This window comes from Haematobia irritans, chromosome 3 (assembly GCF_050003625.1).
Source record: "Haematobia irritans isolate KBUSLIRL chromosome 3, ASM5000362v1, whole genome shotgun sequence".
Taxonomy (NCBI): Eukaryota; Metazoa; Arthropoda; class Insecta; order Diptera; family Muscidae; genus Haematobia; species Haematobia irritans.
The window spans coordinates 215,516,589-215,542,905 of NC_134399.1; the positions used below are offsets into that span (position 1 = coordinate 215,516,589).

At 28.4% G+C, this 26,317-nt stretch overlaps 1 protein-coding gene across 1 annotated transcript in view; it reads left to right on the forward strand.

Moving 5' to 3' along the window:
• The window catches only part of LOC142231428 (uncharacterized), a 263,204-nt gene that overhangs the window by 201,798 nt on the left and 35,089 nt on the right, over nt 1-26,317 (forward strand). Inside the window, exon 8 of the mRNA XM_075302036.1 lies at nt 5,124-5,368. Within this exon, the coding sequence (XP_075158151.1) occupies nt 5,124-5,368 (245 nt within the window). The remainder of the gene's footprint in view (nt 1-5,123; nt 5,369-26,317) is intronic.

Below are 26,317 nucleotides of genomic sequence, written 5' to 3' on the forward strand. Positions count from 1 at the left end.
AGAGAAATAAAATCTAAAATGTTGACAAAATTTTCTATAGAAATAAAATTTAACAAAATTTTCTATAGAAATAAAACTGTGACAAAATTTTCTATAAAAATAATATTTTGACAAAATTTTTTATAGAAATAAAATTTTAACAAAATTTTCTATAAAAATAAAATTTTAACAAAATTTTCTATAAAAATAAAATTTTGACAAAATTTTCTAGATAAATAAAGTTTTGACAAAATCTAAAATGTTGACAAAATTTTCTATAGAAATAAAATTTTGACAAAATTTTCTATGCATATAAAATTTTGACAAAATTTTCCATAAAAATAAAATTTTTACAACATTTTTTATACAAAATAAAATTTTGACAAAATGTTCTACAGAAATAAAATTTTGACAAAATCTTTGAAATAGATAAAATTTGGACAAAATCTTTGAAAAAAAATTTCTATAGAAATAAAATTTGGACAAAATTTTTGAAAGAAATAAAATTGTGGTAAAATTTTCTATAGAAATAAAATTTGACAAAATTTTTTATAGAAATAAAATATTGACAAATTTTCTATAGAAACGGATTTTTACTCTTTTTGTTGCGGATTTTTGACAAAATTTGCTGTAGAAATAAAATTTTGACAACATTTTCTATAGAAATAAAATATTGACAAAATTTGCTATAGAAATAAAACATTGACAAAATTTTCTGGAGAAATAAAATCTAAAATGTTGACAAAATTTTCTATAGAAATAAAACTGTGATAAAATTATTAAAAAATATAGAAACAATATTTTGATAAAATTGTTTGTAAAAATGAAACGTTAACAAAATTTTATATAAAAATAAAATTTTGACAAAATTTTCTAGAGAAATAAAGTTTTGACAAAATCTAAAATGTTGACAACATTTTCTATAGAAATAATATTTTGACAAAATTTTCTATAGAAATAAAATTTTGACAAAATTTTCTATAGAAATAGGAGCCACCGTGGTGCAATGGTTAGCATGCCCGCCTTGCATACACAAGGTCGTGGGTTCGATTCCTGCTTCGACCGAACACCAAAAAGTTTTTCAGCGGTGGATTATCCCACCTCAATAATGCTGGTGACATTTTCTCTAAGTGGTTTCACTGCAATGTGGAACGCCGTTCGGACTCGGCTATAAAAAGGAGGTCGCTTGTCATTGAGCTTAACATGGAATCGAGCAGCACTCAGTGATAAGAGAGAAGTTCACCAATGTGGTATCACAATGGACTGAATAGTCTAAGTGAGCCTGATACATCGGGCTGCCACCTAACCTAACTTTCTATAGAAATTAAATTTTGACAAAACTTTCTATGCATATAACATTTTGATAAAAATTTCTATAAAAATAAAATGTTGACAACATTTTCTATACAAAATAAAATTTTGACAAAATATTCTATAGAAATAAAATTTTGACAAAATCTTTGAAATAGATAAAAATTGGACAAAATCTTTGAAAGAAATAAAATTTTGGCAAAATTTTCTATAGAAATAAAATTTGACAAAATTTTTTTATAGAAATAAAATGTTGACAAATTTTGTATACAAATGAAATTTTGACAAAAAGTTTTATAGAATTAAAATTTTGATTTTTTTTTATAATCACCACAAACATTTCATAAAGCACTGCAAAGTAATACTTTTTATTTGGTAGTTTTTTGGTAAAATTTTCTTTAAACTACAATCTTGACAATATTTTCTACAGAAATAAAATTTTGACAAAATTTTCTAAAAAAATAAAATTTTCATACAATATTCTACGAAATAAAATTTTGAGAAAATTTTCTATAGAAATAAAATTTTGAACAAACAATTTTATGTAGAAATAAAATTTTGTCACAATTTCCAATAGAAATAAAATGTTGACCAAATTTTCTATAGCAATAAAATTTTGACAAAATATCAAATATAAATAAAATTTCGACAAAATGTTCTCTCTCTAAAAAAAATAAAAAAAAAACAATTTACACAATTTTATTTTAAAATAGAATCTTGACAAAATATCCAATAGAAATAAAATTTTGGCAAAATTTTCTATAGAAATAATATTACGACAAAATGACAAAATTTCCTATAGAAATAAAAGTTTGACAAAAGTGTTTATAGAAATAAAATTTTGTAAAAAATTAAGATCTCAAGCTTGGCAATAATATAGAATATTATTTAAACAAGAACAGATCGAATAAAAAACAAAATAACTCAAGTTAAAATTTTCAATATAAATAAAACGTTGACCAATATATAGCAATAAAATGTTGACGACATATCCAATAGAAATAAAATTTTGACAAAATGTTGTCTAATAAAATTTACAAAATTTTCTATAGAAATAAAATTTTGATAAAATGTTATCTAAAAAAACTTACCAAATTTTCTATAGAAATAAAATTTTGACAAAATCTTCTATAGAAATAAAATTTTGACAAAATTTTCTATATAAAAAAACTTTGATAAAAGTTTCTATAGAAAAACAATTTTGGCAAAATTTTCTATAGAAATAAAATGTTGCCTAATTTTCTATAAAATCAAATTTTGACAGAATTTTATATAGAAATAAAATGTTGACAAAATTTTCTATAGATCTAAAATTTTGACAATATTTTCTATAGAAAAAAAAGTGTTGACAATATTTTCTACAGAAATAAAAAGTTGACAAAATTTTCTATAAAAAAAAAAATTGGACAAAATTTTCTATACTAATAACATTTTCACAAAATTTTGTACAGAAACTAAATTTTGACAAAATTTTCTGTGAATGTAATATTTTGAAAAAAATTTATATAGAAATACAACATTAACAAAATTTTCTATAGAAATACAATTTTGAAAAAAAAAATATAAAGGAATAAAATTGTCAAAATTTTTTCTGTAGAAAAATTTTCGATAGAAATAAAATTTTGAAAAAAAAAAACATTGTAAAGCAATAAAATTTTGACAAATCATAGGAGTAATTATGCTTCTTACGAGCCCATTTTGAGAGCTTTAAAAGAATTTAACAAGTTGAATTATATCTTTAATTTAGATTTTTCAATTTCTCTAAATAAATTTATTAATACTTTAGATTTAATTTATTTTTAAGATTGCTAGTCTGTAAGGATTGTAATCCATAGACTTATATAAATAAATAAATAAATAAAATCATCTGTAGAAAAATTTTATATAGAAATAAAAGTTTGACAAAATGTTCTACAGCATTAAAATTTTGTCAAATTTTTTTATAGAAATAAAATTTTGACAAGGTTTGTGTAGAAATACAATTTTGTATTTTGACAAAATTTTATATAGAAATAAAATTTTGGCTAAATATCCAAAAAAATAAAATTTTGAAAATATTTTCCACAGAAATAAAATTTGAAAACATTTTCTAAAGAAATACATTTTTGACAAGGTTTTCTATAGAAATAAAAATGTGACAAAATTTTCTATAGAAATAAAATTTTGACAAAATTTTCTATAGAAATAAAATTTTGACGAAATTTTCTATAGAAATAAAATGTGGACAGCATTTTCTATAGAAATAAAATTCTGACGAAATTTTCTATAGAAATAAAATTTTGACAAAATTTTCTATGCATATAAAATTTTGACAAAATTTTCCATAGAAATAAAATTTTGAAAAAAATTTTCTATGCATATAAAATTTTGACAAAATGTCCTATAGAAATAAAATTTTGACAAAATCTTTGAAATAAATAAAATTTGGACAAAATTTTTGAAAGAAATAAAATTTTGGCAAAATTTTCTATAGAAGTAAAATTTGGACAAAATTTTTGAAAGAAATAAAATTGTGGCAAAATTTTCTATAGAAATAAAATTTGACAAAAATTTCTATAGTAATAAAATGTTGACAAATTTTGTATAGAAATGAAATTTTGGCAAAATTTGCCATAGAAATAATAATGCATAGAAATTTTGAAAAAATTTCCAATGGAAATAAAATGTTGACCAAATTTCAAATAGAAATGAAATTTTCACAACATTTTCTATAGAAATAAAATTTTGACAAAAAAATTTATAGAATTAAAATTTTGATTTTTTTTATAATCACCACAAACATTTCATCAAGCACTGCAAAGTAATACTTTTTATTTGGTAAAATTTTCTTTAAACTAAAATCTTGACAACATTTTCTACAGAAATAAAATTTTGACAAAATTTTCTAAAAAAATAAAATTTTCATACAATTTTCTATAGAAATAAAAATTTGAGAAAATTTTCAATAGAAATAAAATTTTGAGAAAATTTTTTATAGAAATAAAATTTTGAGAAAATTTTCTATAGAAATAAAATCTTGAACAAACAATTTTATGTAGAAATAAAATTTTCTCACAATTTCCAATAGAAATAAATCTTCTATAGAAATAAAATATTTGTTGCTGTTTTTTTTTTTTTTTTTTTTTATTTCAGCTTAAAACCATCCAACCATCTTGTAGTCTATAGGAATTTGCCCAAATAAATTTGACAAACATTCTTTTCCTCTGTTGGTTAAACTACACTTGTAGTTTAGTCAATTCATGGTTTTAAGCTTAAATCAAAAAAAAAAACAACAACAATGAAATAAAATTTTAACAAAATTTTCTATAGAAATAAAATTAAAAAAAAATCTACAAAAATTAAATTTTGACAAAATTTTCTATAGAAATAAAATTTTGACAAAAATTTCTATAGAAATAAAATGTTGACACAATGTTCTATATAAATAAAATTTTGAAAAAAAAATCTGTAGACATAAAATTTGGCAACATTTTCTATAGAAATAAAATTAAAAACAAAATCTATGACAATAAAACTTTGACAAAATTTTCTAATCGGTTTAGATTTACATATATCTCCCATATATGTATATTTCGCTACTCCAAATGTATCATAAATAATCCATTAATAACCGTCCACTCTATACACACACACACATTTAAATTTCAAACAATAATACCATTGCACTAACTGAAACCATTTGACAGTTCTATTAAATAACATGACATGGTGGCTAAATGATTACTTCCGTTTTGCATATGTCAACATCGTTATTGATATTTTATGAAATTGAATGACCATTTTCTTTCTCTCACTCTCTCTCTCTCTCTCTTTCTTCTCACCCATATTGCCAGCAATGCTTCTCGTACTTCTGGTGATATTTTATTTGAAAGTGATAAAATGGCAAATGCAACTAGTGGCTGTGTCAGTGCCAGTGCTGGTGTTGGTGTTGGTGGTATGGGAGCAGTAAATGTTGGTGGCAAACCTCAAATTCCCGTTTACAAAATTGCCATGTTGGGAACATCCGGTGTTGGTAAAACAACGTTAACGTATCAATTTACAACATCCGATTACATTTGCGCCTACGATTTGAGTTTGGGTGAGTATGTGAATAGAAATTGTTTTGATATGATTTTAAAAGGAAATGGGGTGACGGTGGGGGGTTGGATATAAAGTTTATATATAAATAGTATTTGTTGGTTATGGAAAAACATTTAAATTGAATTTTGTATAGTAATGTTTTCAAAAGGTCAATATCTAATTACAGAACCAATTAACCAACTAACATTTACATGATATGTACAAAAAGAGCACAAAGGGAGTTTCCATGGTGAAACATCAGCGATGTGTATCGCCAAAATAGCTTTTGGTCTATTTTGTTGAAATATTCTGATAAAATACATTGGTATACCTGAAAATATTTTCTTAATTAAAAAGTTTTACAATAAGAGTTTATATTTAAAATCTCCCGGTATTTTTTTAAATGATGTTATTTTTTGATACTTGAGAAATAGTTCCTATGCTAATGTAACAAATATATACGTTAGAGAATTGATCCAGGCCGGATCTTCCTCATCTATGGATTGCGTACAGAGTTCTACTGTACTGTCATCATTATCGAATTACCTGGGATCTGTTAACAATTGCCGATGGCAAGTTTTCTTAAAACTACTTAACTATAAGTTATTCCATATGGAATCTATGTGAGATAAAACAACTAAAGAAAGTCAAAAGTCTAACAGAGCCGACTATATAACAACTATCCACAACTTTATAAAACTACATTTTCGATAACATCTGAAATCCTTCAAGTTTGTAGGTGCTATATAAAAAGGTTTATGTTAATATGAATCAGTAAAGGGTGATACGGCTAAAATTTGGTCAACATAAACTTGACGTATTTCTTTCAATTTTGCATTTAAAAAACCTGAACAACCCTCATTTTGAAGGTGTGTGTGTGTAGAATGTTGTTCCTATTTTGATTTTGGAATTCACTCTTCAGTTGTCAAAATGCCGTCCAAGCAAGAAGAACAGCGTATAAAAATTTTTCTCGCGCATCGCGAAAATCCGAGCTACTCGCACGCAAAGCTGGCAAAATCGCTAAAAGTTGCCAAATCAACCATTACAAATGTAATTAAAGTGTTTGGGGAACGTTTGTCGACAGCCAGGAAGTCTCGATCGGGGGGAAATCGAAAACAGGAAGCCGCTGAGACGACAAAGAGAGTTGCCGGTAGTTTCAAGCGAAACCCTAACCTCTCTCTCCGAGATGCCGCAAATAAGCTGGGTGTATCGTCTACAACCGTGCATCGAGCCAAAAAACGAGCCGGACTATCGACTTACAAGAAGGTAGTGACTCCAAATCGCGATGATAAACAAAATACGACGGCCAAAGCGCGATCCCGGAGGCTGTACACGACGATGCTGACGAAGTTTGACTGCGTGGTAATGGACGACGAAACCTACGTCAAAGCCGACTACAAGCAGCTTCCGGGACAGGAGTTTTATACGGCAAAATGAAGGGGAAAGGTAGCAGATATTTTCAAGCACATAAAACTGTCAAAGTTCGCAAAGAAATATCTGGTTTGGCAAGCCATCTGTACCTGTGGCTTGAAAAGCAGCATTTTCATAGCTTCCGGGACTGTCAAACAAGAAATTTACGTGAAAGAGTGTTTGAATAAACGTCTGCTGCCTTTCCTGAAGAAATACGGTTGTTCCGTACTGTTTTGGCCGGATTTGGCATCTTGCCATTACGGTAAAAAGGTCATGGAGTGGTACGCCGCCAACAACGTGCAGGTGGTTCCCAAGGACAAGAACCCTCTCAACACGCCAGAGCTCCGCCCAATTGAGAAATACTGGGCTATTGTCAAGCGGAACCTAAAGAAGACTAAAAAAAACTGCTAAGGACGAGCAGCAGTTCAAGGCAACCTGGCTTTCTGCGGCGAAGAAGGTGGACAAGGTGGACAAGGTGGCTGTACAAAATCTGATGGCAGGTGCCAAGCGTGAGGCCCGGCAATTCGGATTTGGAAAAGCGAAAGCCTAACTGAATATTTTTCCTGAATTTTATACTAATTGAACTTGAAAAATAAATTTAATTTGATTTTTTAAATAAACGATTTCACCGATTTACACGCGTTTTCCCTTGATCGTATCACCCTTTAATTAAAATTAATGATCCTAATTTAAATATTGAATAAACTATAACACATCATTATCAAGGTTTTTTTCTAAAAGCTGATCACTTTATGGTTAAGGGTATAATGGTCATGCTTCAAACACACACACACACACAATTACATTGGTAGTATCTCCAAAGTATTGTGAAGGCAATGTTTTTATGCTCCCAAATGTGGTTATTTTGCATTTGAAAACAGTTTTCTAAGAATTGCGGTTACACAAAGTTGTCTCTTATATTTTTTTTGTTTGGTCTTTAATAACTTTTCTGTTTGTTTTTATTTTGTTTTTGATAGAAAAGTTGATTGTTTTTCATCTTCCTCGAGCAGATTACCAGGAAAAGTTGACTTATTGTTGTTGTGACAGACCTTTTGTATGTGGCTCCTTTTTGTTCTGTGGATTCCGTTTGTTGAGATATTAATTAAATTAAATATCCTTTGTTTAAGTATTAACAAGTTACATTATAAATATTATTATATAATAACTGGACTGGAATAACACTAGGCGACAAAAAATATATTTCAATTAATTTTGGTCAATTTTTTTTATTCTGTAAATTGGGGAAAACTACGACGTAAACAAGTATTTTCTTAAATTTGTATAGGGTTTGTGGATTTTAAGATAAACATATCAGGGAAAAGACTAGGGAATTTTTTTAAAAAATTAAAAAAAAATAAGTAAATTTAGGGTTACTTTAACTACGGATTTTTTTCCCGTTGTGACAGATTTATTCCAATCTGAACCTAAAGGTGGCTGCAACACATATCCACTACACTGTATGTCACCAAAACTATTAAAACGTGCCAAGAAAAAAATATATGATTGCTATATCTTTCCCTATCTGGATTCCATCAAAAATAATACAATGAGTCTACTTTTTATATAAATCCCCCATTGAAAACATTTTAATACGAAAAGATCTGAAAGTCGTCATGTGCTTATTTTTGTAATTCCAAACTTTATTCCATTTACCATAGAGTTCTTTATATTTAATTAACATTATTAAATCAGCAACAGTAGCCAGTAGTTAAAAGTATGTGATAAGCTAATTGAAATAATCTCTCAACTCTTATGGATTTTGTGCATTAATGCCATAGTCCTAGAGAAGTATTACCAAGGACTGTAGGTTTTAAGCAAAATTCATTAAACGTTCATCCTTGGTGGAATTAATGCTATTTACATTACGAGTAAAATAATCCGATTGAATCGTGAATGAGCTATATGTTATAAGTTGCCTAGAAATTCGATTATAGGTAACTTACACAATGGCCACCATGAGACCATGATAGACAAAGTATTAATTGACAGTTTTACGGGAAGATATTTCAAAAAGACAATTTGATAATTTCGCAAAATCGGCCTATACATATATATTATAGCTATATTTATATTTGATCCAAATTAAAATTCAAAAAATTGTCAAAATTTTATTTATATAAAAAATGTTCTCAACATTTTATTTTTATAGAAAATGTTTTAAAAATTTTATTTCTATAGAAAAGTTTGTCAAAATGTCATTTCTATAGAAAATGTTGTCAAAATTTTATTTCAATAGAAAATTTTGTCAAAATTTTATTTCTATAGAAAATTTTGTCAAAATTTTATTTCTATAGAAAATTTTGTCAAAATTTTATTTCTATAGAAAATTTTGTCAAAATTTTATTTCTATAGAAAATTTTGTGAACATTTTAATTCTATAGAAAAGTTTGTCAAAATTGTATTTCCATAGAATATTTTGTCCAAATTTTATTTCTATAGAAAAAAAATCATATCTATAGAAAGTCTTGTGAAAGTTTTATTTCTATAGAATTTTTTGACAAAATTGTATTTCTATAGGCAATACTGTTAAAATTGTATTTCCATAGAAAATTTTGTCAAAATTTTATTTCTATAGAAAATTTTTTTAAAAATTTTATTTCTATCGTTTTTTTCAAAATGTTTTTCTACAGAAAATTTTGCCAAAATTTTATTTCTATATAAAGTTTTGCCAAAATTTTATTTCTATAGAAAGTTTTGCCAAAATTTTGTTTCTATAGAATATTTTGTCAAAATTTTATCTTTACAGAATATTTTCTCAAAATTTTATTTCTACAGAAAATTGTTTCAATTTAGTCAAAATTTTATTTCCATAGCAAAATTTCTCAAAATTGTATTTATATAAGAAATTTTCTCAAAATTTTATTTCTATAGAAAATTTTGTCAAAATTTTATTCCTATAAAATTTTTTGTCAAAATTTTATTTTTATAGAAAATTTTATCAAAATTTTATTTCTGTAGCAAATTTTGGGAAATTTTATTTTTATAGACAATTTTCTCACAATTTTATTTCTATAGAAATTTTTTATTTATATAAAAAATTTTCTCAACATTTTATTTCTATAGATTATTTTTTTCAAAATTTTATTTCTATAAAAATTTTGTGAAAATTTTATTTCTATAGAAAAGTTTATCAAAATTTTATTTCCATAAAAAATTTTGTAATAATTCTATTTCTATAGAAAAAAATTATTTCTATAGGAAATTTTGTGAAAAGTTTATTTCTATAGAAACTTTTGTCAAAATTGTATTTCTATAGAAAATATTGTCAAAATTGCATTTCTAAAGAAAATTTTGACAAAAATGTATTTCTATACAAAATGTTTACAAAATTTTATTTCTATAGAAAATGTAGTCAAAATTTTATTTCTATAGAAAATTTTGTCAAATTTTTATTTCTATAGCAAATTTTGTCAAAATTTTATTTCCATCGATTTTGTCAAAATGTTTTTCAACAGAAAATGTTGGCAAAATTTTATTTCTATAGAAAGTTTTGCCAAAATTTTATTACTATAGAAAATTTTGTCGAAATTTCATTTCTATAGAAAATTTTATCAAAATTTTATCTTTACAGAATACTTTCTCAAAATTTTATTTCTACAGAAAATTGTTTCAATTTAGTCAAAATTTTATTTCCGTAGAAAATTTTCTCAAAATTGTATTTCTATAAGAAATTTTCTCAAAATTTTATTTCTATAGAAAATTTTCTCAAAATTTTATTTCTATAGAAAATTTTGTCAAAATTTTATTTCTATAAAATTTTTTGTCAAAATTTTATTTTTATAGACAATTTTCTCAAAATTTTATTTCTATAAAAAATTTTGTAAAAATTTTATTTCAATAGAAAATTTTGTAAAAATTTTATTTATGTAAAAAATTTTCTCAACATTTAATTTCTATAGAAAATTTTTACAAAATGTTATTTCTATAGAAAATTTGGTCAAAATTTTATTTCTATAAAAGTTTTTGTCAAAATTTTATTTTTATAGAAAATTTTCTCAAAATTTTATTTCTATAGAAATTTTTTACAAAATTTTATTTCTATAAAAAATTTTGTCAAAATTTTATTTTTATAAAAAATTTTCTCAACATTTTATTTCTATAGAAAATTTTTACAAAATTTTATTTCTATAGAAAATTTTTACAAAATTTTAATTTCTATAGAAAATTTGGTCAAAATTTTATTTCTATAAAAGTTTTTGTCAAAATTTTATTTTTATAGAAAATTTTCTCAAAATTTTATTTCTATAGAAATTTTTTATTTTTTTATTTATCTAAAAATTTTTCTCAACATTTTATTTCTATAGATTATTTTATTCCAAATTTTACTTCTATAGAAAATTTTGTGAAAATTTTATTTCTATAGAAAAGTTTGTCAAAATTTTATTTCCATAGAAAATTTTGTCATAATTCTATTTCTATAGAAAAAAATCATTTCTATAGAAAATTTTCTCAAAAGTTTATTTCTATAGAAACTTTTGTCAAAATTGTATTTCTATAGAAAATATTGTGAAAATTGCATTTCTAATGAAAGTTTTGACAAAAATGTATTTCCATTCTTTTTGTTTTGTATTTCTATAGAAAATGTTTACAAAATTTTATTATACCCTGCTCCACACTGTGGAACAGGGTATTATAAGTTAGTGCATATGTTTGCCACACCCAGAAGGAGACGAGCTAGACACATGGTGTCTTTGGAAAAAGTGCTCGGGGTGGGCTCCTGAGTCGATATAGTCATGTCCGTCTGTCCGTGAACACATTTTTGTAATCAAAGTCTAGGTCGAAGTTTTAGTAATCGACTTCAAATTTGGCACAAGTATGTGTTTTGGCTCAGAATAGAACCCTATTGATTTTGGAAGAAATCGGTTCAGATTTAGATATAGCTCCCATATATATCTTTCGCCCGATATGGACTAATACGGTCCCAGAAGCCAGAGTTTTACCCCAATTTGGTTGAAATTTTGCACTAGGAGTACAATTAGTAGTGTAGTCAAGTGTGTCAAATTTTATTGAAATCGGTTCAGATTTAGATATAGCTCCCATATATAGCTTTCGCCCGATTTACACTCATATGACAACAGACGCCAATTTTTTGCTCCGATTTAGTTGACATTTTACACAGGGAGTAGAATTAGCATTGTAGCTATGCGTGCCAAATTTGGTTGAAATCGGTTCAGATTTAGATATATCTCCCATATATAGCTTTCGCCTGATTTACACTCATATGACCACAGAGGCCGATTTTTAACTCCGATTTAGTTGAAATTTTGCACAGGGAGTAGAAATAGCATTGTAGCTGTGCATGCCAAATTTGGTTGAAATCGGTTCAGATTTAGATATATCTCCCATATATATGTTTTTCTGATTTCGACAAAAATGGTCAAAATACCAACATTTTCCTTGTAAAATCGCCACTGCTTAGTTGAAAAGTTGTAAAAATGACTCTAATTTTCCTAAACTTCTAATACATATATATCGAGCGATAAATCATAAATAAACTTTTGCGAAGTTTCCTTAAAATTGCTTCAGATTTAAATATTTTCCCATATTTATACCCTTCACCACTACTGTGGTACAGGGTATAATTTTTTACTAACATTGTGTTCCCCCCCTAGCGCATTAGCCGACTTAAAATTTGAGACTATAGATTTAGTAGAAGTCTATCATATTCTGTCCAGATCGAGTGATATTTAAATGTATGTATTTGGGACAAACCTTTATATAGCCCCCAAGCCACCGTGGTGCAATGGTTAGCATACCCGCCTTGCATACGCAAGGTCGTGGGTTCGATTCCTTCTTCGACCGAACACCAAAAAGTTTTTCAGCGGTGGATTATCCCACCTCAGTAATGTAAAAATTTTATTTCTATAACATTTTTTTCAAAATTTTATTTCTATAAAAAATTTTGTCAAAATTTTATTTCTATAAAAAAATTTTCTCAACATTTTATTTCTATAGAAAATTTTTACAAAATTTTATTTCTACAGAAAATTTTTACAAAATTTTATTTCTATAAGAAATTTGGCAAAAGTTTATTTCTCTAAATTTGTTTATATGGAAAATTTTATTTCTATGGAAAATTTTGTCAAAATTTTATTTCTACAGAAAACTTTGTCAAAAATTTATTTTTATAGAAATTTTTTTCAAAATTTTATTTCTATAGAAAATTTTGTCAAAATTTTATTTCTATAGAAAATTTTGTCAAATTTTTATTTCTATAAAAAATTTTGTCAAAATTTTATTTCTATAAAAAATTTTGCCAAAATTTTATTTCTATAAAAACTTTTCTCAAAATTTTATTTCTATAAAAAATTTTCTCAAAATTTTATTTCTATAGAAATTTTTCCCAACTGTTTTTTATAAAAAAATTGTATTTCTATGGAAAATGTTGTCCAAAATTTATTTCTATAAAAAATTTTGACAAAATTTTCAATAGAAATAACAATTTTTTTGTTAGACATAAAATTTTGAGAAAATTTTCTATAGAAATAAAATAAATTTTCTATAGAAATAAAAAAATAAAAGTTTTATTTCTACAGAAAATGTTGTCAAAACTTTATTTCTATAGATAATTTTGTGAAAATTTTATATCTATAGAAGAATTTGTCAAAATTTTATTTCAATAGAAAATTTTGTCAATATTTTATTCCTACAGAAAATTTTGTAGAAATTTTATTTCTCAAGAACATTTTTGTCTAAATATTATTTCTATAGAAAATTTTGAGAAATTTTTTTCTATAGAAAATTTTGTTGAAAATTAATTTCTATAGAAAAAAATTATCAAAATTTATTTCTATAGAAAATTTTACCACTCTACCATACATTTAAAAAATCTTCCCTTTTGGGTGCTTGTGTAAATACCCAGCAAAAAAAGCGTCACTAAAAAAGTACTGAAAATGTTCTTTTTGGATCTGGAAGTGGTGCAAAATTGACGCAGAAGCGATGAATTTAACATGGGCTTGTCATAGGTCGGAAGTCCTCCATTTCACCAGTCGTTGCACTGAATTTGCATCACTTTTTTAAGTGTGATCCGAATTCAATGTTTTGGATGTAAATAAAAAAATTCTTTTAATATTTTGTCAAATAAATAATTTTTTATATTTTTTCTAATTTGTAATGGATTCTAACGCTTGTCGGTATCGTTTGACCTCAAATATTTTCAAAAATTCACAATTTTTTCATATTGGATTTAGCATTTTTGCGACAAAATTTAAATGATTTGTAGCATTTTATGAATTCTTACTCTGTTTTTAACCTATTAGAAACAAAAAAAGTTTAAATTACCCATTAAAAGTATGAAAAAACCAAGTTATAAAAAATTGAATTAAAAGAACTTCCAGGGTAGTTAAAATAAAGAACATCATTGGGAGTGCATCTTCTGGAAGTGCTTTTAAAGTTGTGCCTTTGGAAGAACCTCGAATTTTTTTTGCTGGGTATCTCTCACCGATATATGGGTCTCTCAATTTATTTTTTTTTCCAAAATTTTAACAAAGTGGGTTGAGTATTTTGGACCTAGGGCCCGTTTTAGGTTTTAACATCCTACCGGTAAACAGCTGAAAAATATTCAAATTACATTTTTCTGTAACACTTTTGAACATATGTTTTCACTTTAAGGTATTATGGGTTTTTGTTAAACATTTTTGGAGTATTTCTTAAAATAATTTTTCTTGCAAAATTGAATCGGGCAACACTCAGTGATAAGAGAGAAGTTCACCACTGTAATATCATAATGGACTGAGTGAGCCTGAAGTATCGGGCTGCAACTATATCTTACCTAACCTGACCCAACCTAACGATACCCATAGCATTTTTTGGCTTCATTCTCATTAGTAATGAGTTACGAACATCTTTATCAGAGTAAAGATTTTATCGACCCACTCCATTAAACGAGTTTATGTTGGCTCTTCAATTAACTACCATATTACACAGATGATTTGGATTTGATTAATGATTTATTTTGCCATTTACCAAGGCTGCAAACATCTGATGGTCATCTGATGGTAGCTTGTTAGTTAATGATAGCGATAACGATAAAGAAGTTCAACACATGTCGGTCGCTTGTGGCTGTGTACACCCAAGGATTGATTAGCATGGCACTAAGTTTGATTGTTTACTCCGTATTTACATGAAGGCCAATATCACGATAATTTAGATGAATAACCAACTTCATTTAGGCTAAAGGATATTTAATCGTATCTTGTTTTTTTTTTTTTTTTCTTTTTTTGCAAAAGCGGAAGCTTGTTTTCTTGCTTGACTAATAGAAAAAGTCTAATTATCATATTGATTGATGGAAAACAACCAAAGAAGTTTAATTATATAGGCATGTGTATATCACTTTAAGGTTCTGGAATGAGATAATCAAGTGGCATATGATAGTTACAAATAAAATTGTCTAATTAGAGTAGCAAAAAGGAACGAAATTAAAAGAATTTTATGGTTTTCTTTGATTGAAAGTTAACAAAAAATTCATAACGAAAGAGATAAAAGATACAAAGGCCATCAAGTTGGCATGAATGAAAGGTTGATAAAGTTTCCCTTTTAGAAGCCTCTCAATATGGTTCCGGTTCACGTAGGGTCTTAAAATTTGGCAAATCATTTAGTAAATATGTTGGATCTATATAAAAATAAAACTTCTATAGAAATAAAATTTTGGCAATTTTTTTTTATAAAAATAAAATTTTGACAAAATTTTCTATAGAAATAAAATTTTGGCAAATTTTTTTATAAAAATAAAATTTTGACAAAATTTTCTATAGAAATAAAATTTTGGCAAATTTTTTTATAAAAATTAAATTTTGACAAAATTTTCTATAGAAATAAAATTTTGAGAAAATTGTCTATAGAAATGAAATGTTGCCAAAGTTTTCTACAGCAATAACTTTCGACAAAATTTTCTATAAAAATTAAATTTTGACTGAATTTTCTATGGAAATATAATTTTGACAAAATTTTCTACACCACACATTTTGATAAAATTTTCCATAGAAATAATATGTTGACAAAATTTTCTATAGAAATAAAATTTTGACAACATTTTCTAAAGAAATAAAATTTTGACAAAATTTTCTAAAGAAATAAAATTTTGTTACAATATTCCATAGAAATAAAATTTTGACAAAATTTTCCATAGAAAAAAAAGTTTGACAAAAATTTATATAGAAATAGAAATTTGACAAAATTTTGTATAGAAATAAAATTGTTCACATAGGGCCTTAAAATTCACATAGGGTCTTAAAAAAAAAATAAAATTTCTATAAAAATTAAATTTTGACTAAATTATGTATAGAAATAAAAGTTTGACAAAAGTTTCTTTAGAAATAAAATTTTTTAAATACTTCTGTAGAAATAAAATTTCTACATAAATAAAGTTTTGACAAATTTTTTTATAGAGCAGGGTATAAAAATTGTGTGGAGCAGGGTATAAAAATTGAAATAATTTTCCATAAAAATAAAATTTTGACAAAATTTTCCATAGAAACAAAGTTTCACAAAAAATTATATAGAAACAAAATTTTTAAGAATTTCCTATAGAAATAACAATTTGACTAACTTTTGTATAGAAATAAAATTTTGAACAAATTATCTTTAAAAATAAAATTTTTATAAATGTTCCATAGAAATAAATATTCACTAAATTTTCTATAGAAATAAAATTTTGATAAAATTTTCTGTAGAAATAAATTTTGACCAAATTTTCTATAAAAATAAAATTTTGATTAAATCTTCTGTAGAAATAAAATTTTTACAAATTTGTATATAGAAATAAAATTTTGGCAAAATTTTCCATAGAAATAAATTTTTTGACAAAATTGTCTTTAACAAGTATATACAGCAGTAAGTTCGGCCGGGCCGAATCTTAAATACCCACCACCATGAACCAAATATTAGGGTTTCCTTTGAAATTTCAGAAGGACTTGAGGACACTTAGCGAAGATAAATTTAAAGATTTCACCTATGAAGACTATATCAGATTCTGGATTTATAAGAACCATTTTTGTTTGAGTTTTAGAGGAATCATTGACATCTCTTGTAAGTGTGCAAGAAAATTATAAAATAACGTCTTGATTTGAAATCTTAAATCTGTAGAAGTAAAATCTGGAAATTTTACATTGAGTTTCAAGCAATTTTCATGATCAGTGCGCCTTCTACACCCTCAAGAAGTGAAGTCGGTCTATATGGAGGCATTACCAAATGGACCGATAGAAACTTAATCCGATACACGTTTTTGTGAGTCTAAAATACCAGAATATTTACAATTTCAGGCAAATCGGATAAAAACTACGGTTTCTACAAACCCAAGGAGTTAAATAGGGAGATCTTTCTTATGGGGGCTATACTAAAATATGGACCGATACTCACCGTTTTCGGCACACTTCTTTATGGCCCGAAAATACCTCTAGATTTCCAATTTCAGGCAAATTGGATAAAAACTTCAGATTCTAGAAGCCCAAGAAGTAAAATCGGGATATCGGTCTATATGGGGGTTATACCAAAACATGGACCGATACTCACCATTTGTGGCACACCTCTTTATAGTCCTAAAATACCTATAAATTTCCAATTTCAGGCAAATTGTATATAAACTACGTATTCTAGAAGCCCAAGAAGTAAAATCGGGAAATCGGTCTATATGGGGGCTATACCAAAATATGGACCGATACTCACCATTTTCGGCACACCTCTTTATGGTCCTAAAATACGTCTAGATTTCTAATTTTGGACAAATTGGATAAAAACTACGATTTCTATAAGCCCAAGACCCCACATCGGGAGGTCGTTTTATATGGGGACCATACCAAAACATGGGCCGATACTCACAATTTTTGGCACACGTATTTGTGGTCCTACAATACCTCTAGATTTCCAATTTCAGGTAAATTGAATAAAGACTGCGGTTTCTATAAGCCCAAGAAGTAAAACCGGGAGATCGGTCTATATGGGGGCTATACCAAAATATGGGCCGCTACTCACAAGTTTTTGCACGCGTATTTGTGGTCCTACAATACCTCTAGATTTCCAATTTCAGGTAAATTGAATAAAAACTGCGGTTTCTATAAGCCCAAGAAGTAAAATCGGGAGATCGGTCTATATGGGGGCTATACCAAAACATGAACCGATACTCACCATTTTTGGCACACCTCTTTATGGTCATAAAATACCTCTAGATTTCAAATTTCAGGGAAATTGGATAAAAACTTCGATTTCTATAAGCCCAAGACCCCAAATCGGGAGGTCGGTTTATATGAGAACTATATCAAAACCTTTACCGATATAGCCCATCTTCGAACTTGACCTGCCTGCAGACAAAAGACGAGTTTGTGCAAAATTTCAGCACGATTGCTTCATTATTGAAGACAGTAGCGTGATTACAACAGACAGACAGACAGACAGACAGACGGACAGACGGACATCGTTATATCGTCTTAGAATTTCTCCCTGATCAAGAATATATATACTTTATATAGTCGGAAATCACCGTCACCATTCTATGGTGGTGGGTATAAAAATATGGGAAACATTTAAATTTGAAGCAATTTTAAAGAAACTTCGCAAAAGTTTATTTATGATTTATCGCTCGATATATATGTATTAGAAGTTTAGGAAAATTAGAGTAATTTTTACAACTTTTCGACTAAGCAGTGGCGATTTTACAAGGATTTTACAAGAAAAACATATATATGGGAGCTAAATCTAAATCTGAACCGCTGTCAACCAAATTTGGCACGCATAGCTACAATGCTAATTCTACTCCCTGTGCAAAATTTCAACTAAATCGGAGCAAAAAATTGGCCTCTGTGGTCATATGAGTGTAAATCGGGCGAAAGCTATATATGGGAGCTATATCTACATCTGAACCGATTTCAACCAAATTTGGCACGCATAGCTACAATGCTAATTCTACTCCCTGTGCAGAATTTCAACTAAATCGGAGCAAAAAATTGGCCTCTGTGGTCATATGAGTGTAAATCGGGCGAAAGCTATATATGGAAGCTATATCTAAATCTGAACCGATTTCAACCAAATTTGGCACGCATAGCTACAATGCTAATTCTACTCCCTGTGCAAAATTTCAACTAAATCGGAGCAAAAAATTGACCTCTGTGGTCATTTGAGTGTAAATCGGGCGAAAGCTATATATGGGAGCTATATCTAAATCTGAACCGATTTGGCTAATATTTTGCAAGTTTTTCGAGACTCATAAAATATTCGGATATACGGAATTTGAGGAAGATCGGTTGATATATACGCCAATTATGACCAGATCGGTGAAAAATATATATGGCAGCTATATCTTAATCTGAACCGATGTTTTCCAAAATCAATAGGGATCGTCTTTGAGCCGAAACAGGACCCTATACCAAATTTTAGGACAATCGGACTAAAACTGCGAGCTGTACTTTGCACACAAAAATACACCAACAGACAGACAGACGGACAGACAGACAGACAGACGGACATCGTTAAATCGACTCAGAATTTAATTCTAAGACGATCGGTATACTAAACGATGGGTCTCAGACTTTTCCTTCTTGGCGTTACATACAAATGCACAAACTTATTATACCCTATACCACAGTAGTGGTGAAGGGTATAAAAAATTGACAAAATTTTCCATAGAAATAAAATTTTGACAAAATTTTCCATAGAAACAAAGATTGACAAAAATTTATATAGAAACAAAATTTTTAAGAATTTCCTATAGAAATAACAATTTGACAAACTTTTGTATAGAAATAAAATTTTGAACAAATTATCTTTAAAAATAAAATTTTGATAAATGTTCCATAGAAATAAATATTCACTAAATTTTCTATAGAAATAAAATTTCTGTAGAAATAAAATTTTTGACAAAATTTCCAATAGAAATAAAATTTTGTCTAAAAGAATAAAATTTGGACTAAATTTTCTATAGAAATATAATCGGACAATATTTTCTATAGAAATAAAATGCTGACCAAATTTTCTATAAAAATAAAATTTTGATTAAATCTTTTGTAGAAATAAAATTTTTACAAAATTTTCTATAGAAATAAAATTTTGACAAAATTTTCCATAGAAATAAATTTTTTGACAAAATTGTCTTTAAAAATAAAATTTTGAAAAATTTTCGATAGAAATAAAATATTCACTATATTTTCTATAGAAACAAAATGTTGACAAAACTTTCTATAGAAAAAAAAATATGACAAAACTTTGTATAGAAACAATAATTTGACTAAATTTTCTACAGAAATAAAATTTTGACAAAATTTTCTATAAAAATAAAGTTTTGATTATATTTTCTATAGAAATAAAATGTTGACAAAATTTTCTATAAAAATAAAATTTGGGGAAAAAAATCTATAGAAATGAAATTTGGACAAACTATAAATTCAAAAATTTTAATTTTCATGTTGGGTCATAGCCTCAAAGTCCATTGCGAGTAAGTTCGCCCTTTTTAATTTAATCGTTAAAACATTTAAAATTCGACACCTTTACAGTTTAAAACATCGTAGCTAATATTAGAGATCATAATATATAATATTCTAAATAGTGAAATTAATCTTTAAAACAAAATAAGAAGAAAACAAAATTGTTCATAATAACCATAAAAATTTTATTAAACACTTCAAGATAAGATTTTTTTTTAATTTGATAGATTTTTATGGCATGAGTGGTAACCGTGATTGTTAGTTTGTTCGACCAAGACATAGAAGAGGGAGTAGCCCCTGCGACATGAGTCCAAAATGGTGAAGTAGCACTGTGCACTCCTCACCTCTCAGCACCTTATAACGAGCAGTTGGAGTAGACTATACACAAAAAAAATGTAACAAAAATTAAACAATGGAATTAAAAAATTTAATTGATTCCATGTAATTTGTCGTTAAATCAAAATTCAATGACAGAGTATAATTGCATCATTAAGTTTTTCAGTTGACTATGGTGGTTGGTATGATGATCATTCTTTGATTGAGGATAAAAAAAAACAATGTTTTATCTGATATCTGATAAAGCCAAGCTCATCAGGTTTACATATAAAAGGATTTGATAGATATATTCAATTAACCTTGGAACCACCAATAACTAGCCTTCCCGGCACTCGAAAATCGAGTGCATTGTAAGCCATTAACGGTGTAATAAAGGTCCTAGATTATATGAAGTTTTAGCGACGCCAGTTTTTCTTGTGTCTGTATCACCTTACCTAAGCAATTTTCTTCAAGTCGAAAATGGTTATCTTAACATGAAAGAAAATGTTATTCACTACGGTCAATTTGTCTTTAATAATTGTGAAAAATTCTTTAAAATCATTGAAATTGTCTTTTGGCATCTTGAAAACAAAGGAAAACTCATTCAAAAATATGAGATATTTTTCAATGCTTTATTTTAAAGACTCTTTTTACTTGAAACATATCATAATTTCTGCTTAAAGTCGAGTCGAAATTTGCAAATAACATATATGATAATTCGTTAACACGCTTTAAAACGGCTTTGATAGCATATGAAGAAAATAGCATAATAAACGAATAAATTCAATTCAAATTTTCCTAGAATCAAGTTCGCAAAACTCAAATTTAAAAGAGAATTTATTTATCCTTAACATACTTCAATTCTCCGCTTCTTTGGCTCGGAATCAATACCAAAATAATTAGTGTAAAGACAAAATCTATGGAACCAGGTATACTTTTTTTCAGTGTACCTCATCAAAATATTTCCATTCTCCTTTTCATATTTGCCATGTGGAAGGTCTCGAGTTTTTTAAAAATTATAAATATCAAATTTTGGACAAAATGTTATTTATAAAATATTCATCAATTATAAAATAATAAAAATAGTTTTTGTTATCTTTTTTGGCTGCTGATTCAAGTTTCCTCTATAGCTACGAAAAAATGATCATTTTGAATATTAAGCAAAAATAATAATAGAATGTCTTTGCAGTTATCCAAAATGAGTTCTATTAAAATGCCTATATATCTGTAAATAACAATATTATTTATTGTTCTAAATGTTCTTAAACGAAATAGTATAATATTACTTTGACAAATTATAATTGATCACTTTAACACGTAAAACATACATCACCCATATATAACTATACTTTCCCACCACACTCCTCCACCCAACCTGTTACTATCGTTTACTATACAAAACACAATCGTATTGCTCGCATCTCTCTCTCTAAAATATTTGTCAATGGTAAAAACTTTCTGCATTTATGCAAACGGTCTTAAAACACTGAATATAAATTTGTAGCTAATATAACGCTAAATTTACCTTATGTTTATTGGCAAAAAATATTTATTTATGTTATAGTTCAGTTTGATTATTTTTTTTTTTCGAAATTTTCCAAATCCCAATTAAGTTTTCCTTTTGTTAAGTATGTGTCAAAGACTTTATGAACTGAACGTGGGTATTAAGTTCAATTACCAAACACGTAAATTTAATATGATCTAACGCAAAAGAAAATTTTCATACGATGCCCAAAAATAGTAACAATGAACTACAATATGGTTAACATTTGGCGGCAATGATTTTGTTCTTTAGTTTTAGTTCATTGTTTCATCTATGAGAGGGTGTGATGCGTGAGTTGTAGTTAAAAAGTGCACCAGAGTATTAAATTTTCCTGGTTTTAACAATGCTTTGTGGAAATCTCGAAATATGCAGTATAATTTAGTTCAATTTTCGAACGTGGTAGTTCATTCTTGCCATAAAACAGTTTATTTTTTCTGCACATGTACACAGACATTTCATACGATCATTTTATTCTCTTTTACAATTTCGTATGAAATTTGTAGTTATCCAAAATATACCCCTATTGTAATTGCCATATATCCGTATATGGCATCCCTATATCCGTAGCCTTAAATAAATTTTAACTAAAATTGTGTATTGTATTGTTCTAAATTTTCTTTAACAAAATCAGTTAATATTACTTTTCTATTTCTAACGCCTTTAGAATTATATACGGCTAACTGATCACAATACTACGTAAAACATAAAACCACCCACCACACTCCCCCACCCACCCATCTCACAATCCTATTATTCCCATTGCTTTAGCTCCCAATCGACTCTCTCATTATCACTCACAAACTTATTCTCCCCCATGCCAGCATAACAAAAGCCATCATACAATGCACACACACCCACACGCTACAACAAACCAAACAACAACTCTCTCGCTCTCACTCTCAAACTACAACACAACAACGACAACAACGTCAATAATTTTAGAAAAATGCAATTTTCTTCATGAAAAATGCATCAATTTAAAAAATTAAAGCGATTCGCCATATCTACAGAAAATTACCTTTCATTTGATACCAAATTTACCCCACAACACCACCTCCCGCGCCCACAATATGTACCCAAAAAAAAGTGTAGCGTATTAATATATATATATGAGGAAATTTAGACTGCATTGAGGACGGCGTATACAGTTGTTTTTCTCTTCCACTATACAAAGTATTGTACCGTGTGGCAGACCACTACAAAAAATGCTAAAAAATTGTAACAAAACAGAAATCTTTTGTTGATAAAAGTTTAAAAATAAAAAATAATTAGTATAGTACGTTAAACGTACATCGTACAACAAAAATCTTGAATTGGCGTCATAGAGGATAAATGCATTTTCGAAGAAGTTAAAAAAACTGTAACAAGGAATCAACGTTTATAGCAAATGATTTTCCAAATATTATTTTCCTTGTCTGTGAACATACTCGTACGTCTCACATCATCAGACAATTTGTCATGCTTCCTGTAATTCAAAAAGACCTAAATCTTGAGCTGAATTTCCGTCTATAAGATTTCTTATCTATTTTTGCATACACATTCGAGTTCTTCTAACGAACACCCTTTTTTACAACGAAAAATATTCTCGCCACTATAAAATTTTGTTGTTGGTGGAAAATTTTTATTTTATTATATATGTGATTATGGTTTCCTATTATGAAGCTGAGTTTCCACTAACACCCATGTCGCCTAACAAAAATTAATCTCAAACTCGCCTTAGTTAGACGTTACTTCCTCAGTGATTTTAAATTATTTTTTTTTGTTGCTAAAATGAGCATGAAAAAGAGTTTCCCTATGTTTAATGGCTCTATAGTAAAGCATGTTAAACATATGAAACAGCTTTATTTAATATCGTCACAATACCATACGGCATTCATTACCAGTAAAAGTTTATAACTGGTATTAAAAGTGTAAAAGCAATAACACAGATCCTCACCCACCGACACACACATGCACACACACTCAGCAGAAACCAAACAATTAAGTCAACAATTTCCCTATTTACAAAAACAAGCACACACTCACGCATATGTCTCTCTCAATATGAATCCGTATGGTGTAAATCAGGGTTGATAAGTTTGACACTTTTGTTCATTTTTTTGTACGTTTTGAGGAAAGCAAGTACCGTGAATATAGATTCAAATATCTTTATCGTTATAATCAATCAATATAATGTATGTGTCAAATTTAATTCTGAATCGATTTTTTCTTTTTTAATTTTTTCAACCCCTCTCTAGACGTACTAAGCAGAAAATACACAACATCACGATAAATATAAGCATAGAAATACCTCAGTAAAATAAATATATGTGCAAAAATTGTTTCATTTCTCTTTTGGATGAAAATAACGGTACTTAAAATTTTTCTATTTAATGATGTTTATTAGAGGTGCGTACGTGACACGAAATTGTCGTGACTCACGAACATTTTCGTGATTCGTGCGTGAGTCGTGAGTCACGCTCACGGCAACAGAGTGAGTGTGCGTGAGCGTGATTAACAAACCAAAATGTCGTGAGTAACGAATTACGCTAACGAAAATATTCCTGCTCACCAACATAAAACGCTTAAGAGTTAAATTCAATTACAATTCTAGTGACACCTGGGATGTTAAGAGTTTAATAACACTCTCGATTTTAATAATGCTCATGTTGTCAGACACTTCGGTAAAGTAAATTAATCATAAAATTATTCGTGAGTCACGATATTTTTCGTGAGTCGCGACGTTTTGGTGCGTGAGTGTGCGTGAGTACAAATTTTCTTTTCGTTAGTGTGCGTGAGTCCTACCAAAAAATATCGTGCGTGAGAGTGCGTGAGTATAATTTTTCAGTCGTGAGCGTGCGTGAATGTGAGCAAACTATTTCTCACGTGCACACCTCTAATGTTTATCACCCTCTATGCTATGATTATCATTAGCGATTTTGTCGCTAGACACCAATTCGATGTAAAGGGTGATACGGTCAAAATTTGGTCAAGGGAAAACGCGTGTAAATCGGTGAAATCGTTTATTTAAAAAATCAAATTAAATTTATTTTTCAAGTTCAATTAGTATAAAATTCAGGAAAAATTGTCAGTTAGGCTTTCGCTTTTCCAAATCCGAATTGCCGGGCCTCACGCTTGACACCTGCCATCAGATTTTGTACAGCCACCTTGTCCACCTTCTTCGCCGCAGAAAGCCAGTTTGCCTTGAACTGCTGCTCGTCCTTAGCAGTTTTTTTGGTCTTCTTTAGGTTCCGCTTGACAATAGCCCAGTATTTCTCAATTGGGCGTAGCTCTGGCGTGTTGGGAGGGTTCTTGTCCTTGGGAACCACCTGCACGTTGTTGGCGGCGTACCACTCCATGGCCTTTTTACCGTAATGGCAAGATGCCAAATCCGGCCAAAACAGTTCGGAACAACCGTGTTTCTTCAGGAAAGGCAGCAGACGTTTATTCAAACACTCTTTCACGTAAATTTCTTGGTTGACAGTCCTGGAAGCTATGAAAATGCTGCTTTTCAAGCCACAGGTACAGATGGCTTGCCAAACCAGATATTTCTTTGCGAACTTTGACAGTTTTATGTGCTTGAAAATATCTGCTACCTTTCCCCTTGCTTTTGCCGTATAAAACTCCTGTCCCGGAAGCTGCTTGTAGTCGGCTTTGACGTAGGTTTCGTTGTCCGGCTTTGACGTAGGTTGTCCATTACCATGCAGTCAAACTTCGTCAGCATCGTCGTGTACAGCCTCCGGGATCGCGCTTTGGCCGTCGTATTTTGTGTATCATCGCGATTTGGAGTCACTACCTCCTTGTAAGTCGATAGTCCGGCTCGTTTTTTGGCTCGATGCACGGTTGTAGACGATACACCCAGCTTATTTGCGGCATCTCGGAGAGAGAGGTTAGGGTTTCGCTTGAAACTACCGGCAACTCTCTTTGTCGTCTCAGCGGCTTCCGGTTTTCGATTTCCCCCCGATCCTGACTTCCTGGCTGTCGACAAACGTTCCCCAAACACTTTAATTACATTTGTAACGGTTGATTTGGCAACTTTTAGCGATTTTGCCAGCTTTGCGTGCGAGCAGCTCGGATTTTCGCGATGCGCGAGCAAAATTTTGATACGCTGCTTTTCTTGCTTGGACGGCATTTTGACAACTGAAGAGTGAATTCCAAAATCAAAATAGGAGCAACATTCTACACACACACACCTTCAAAATGAGGGGTGTTCAGGTTTTTTAAATGCAAAATTGAAAGAAATACGTCAAGTTTATATTGCCCAATTTTGACCGTATCACCCTTTATTCACTCAAAGCGTTCAGGTAATTTG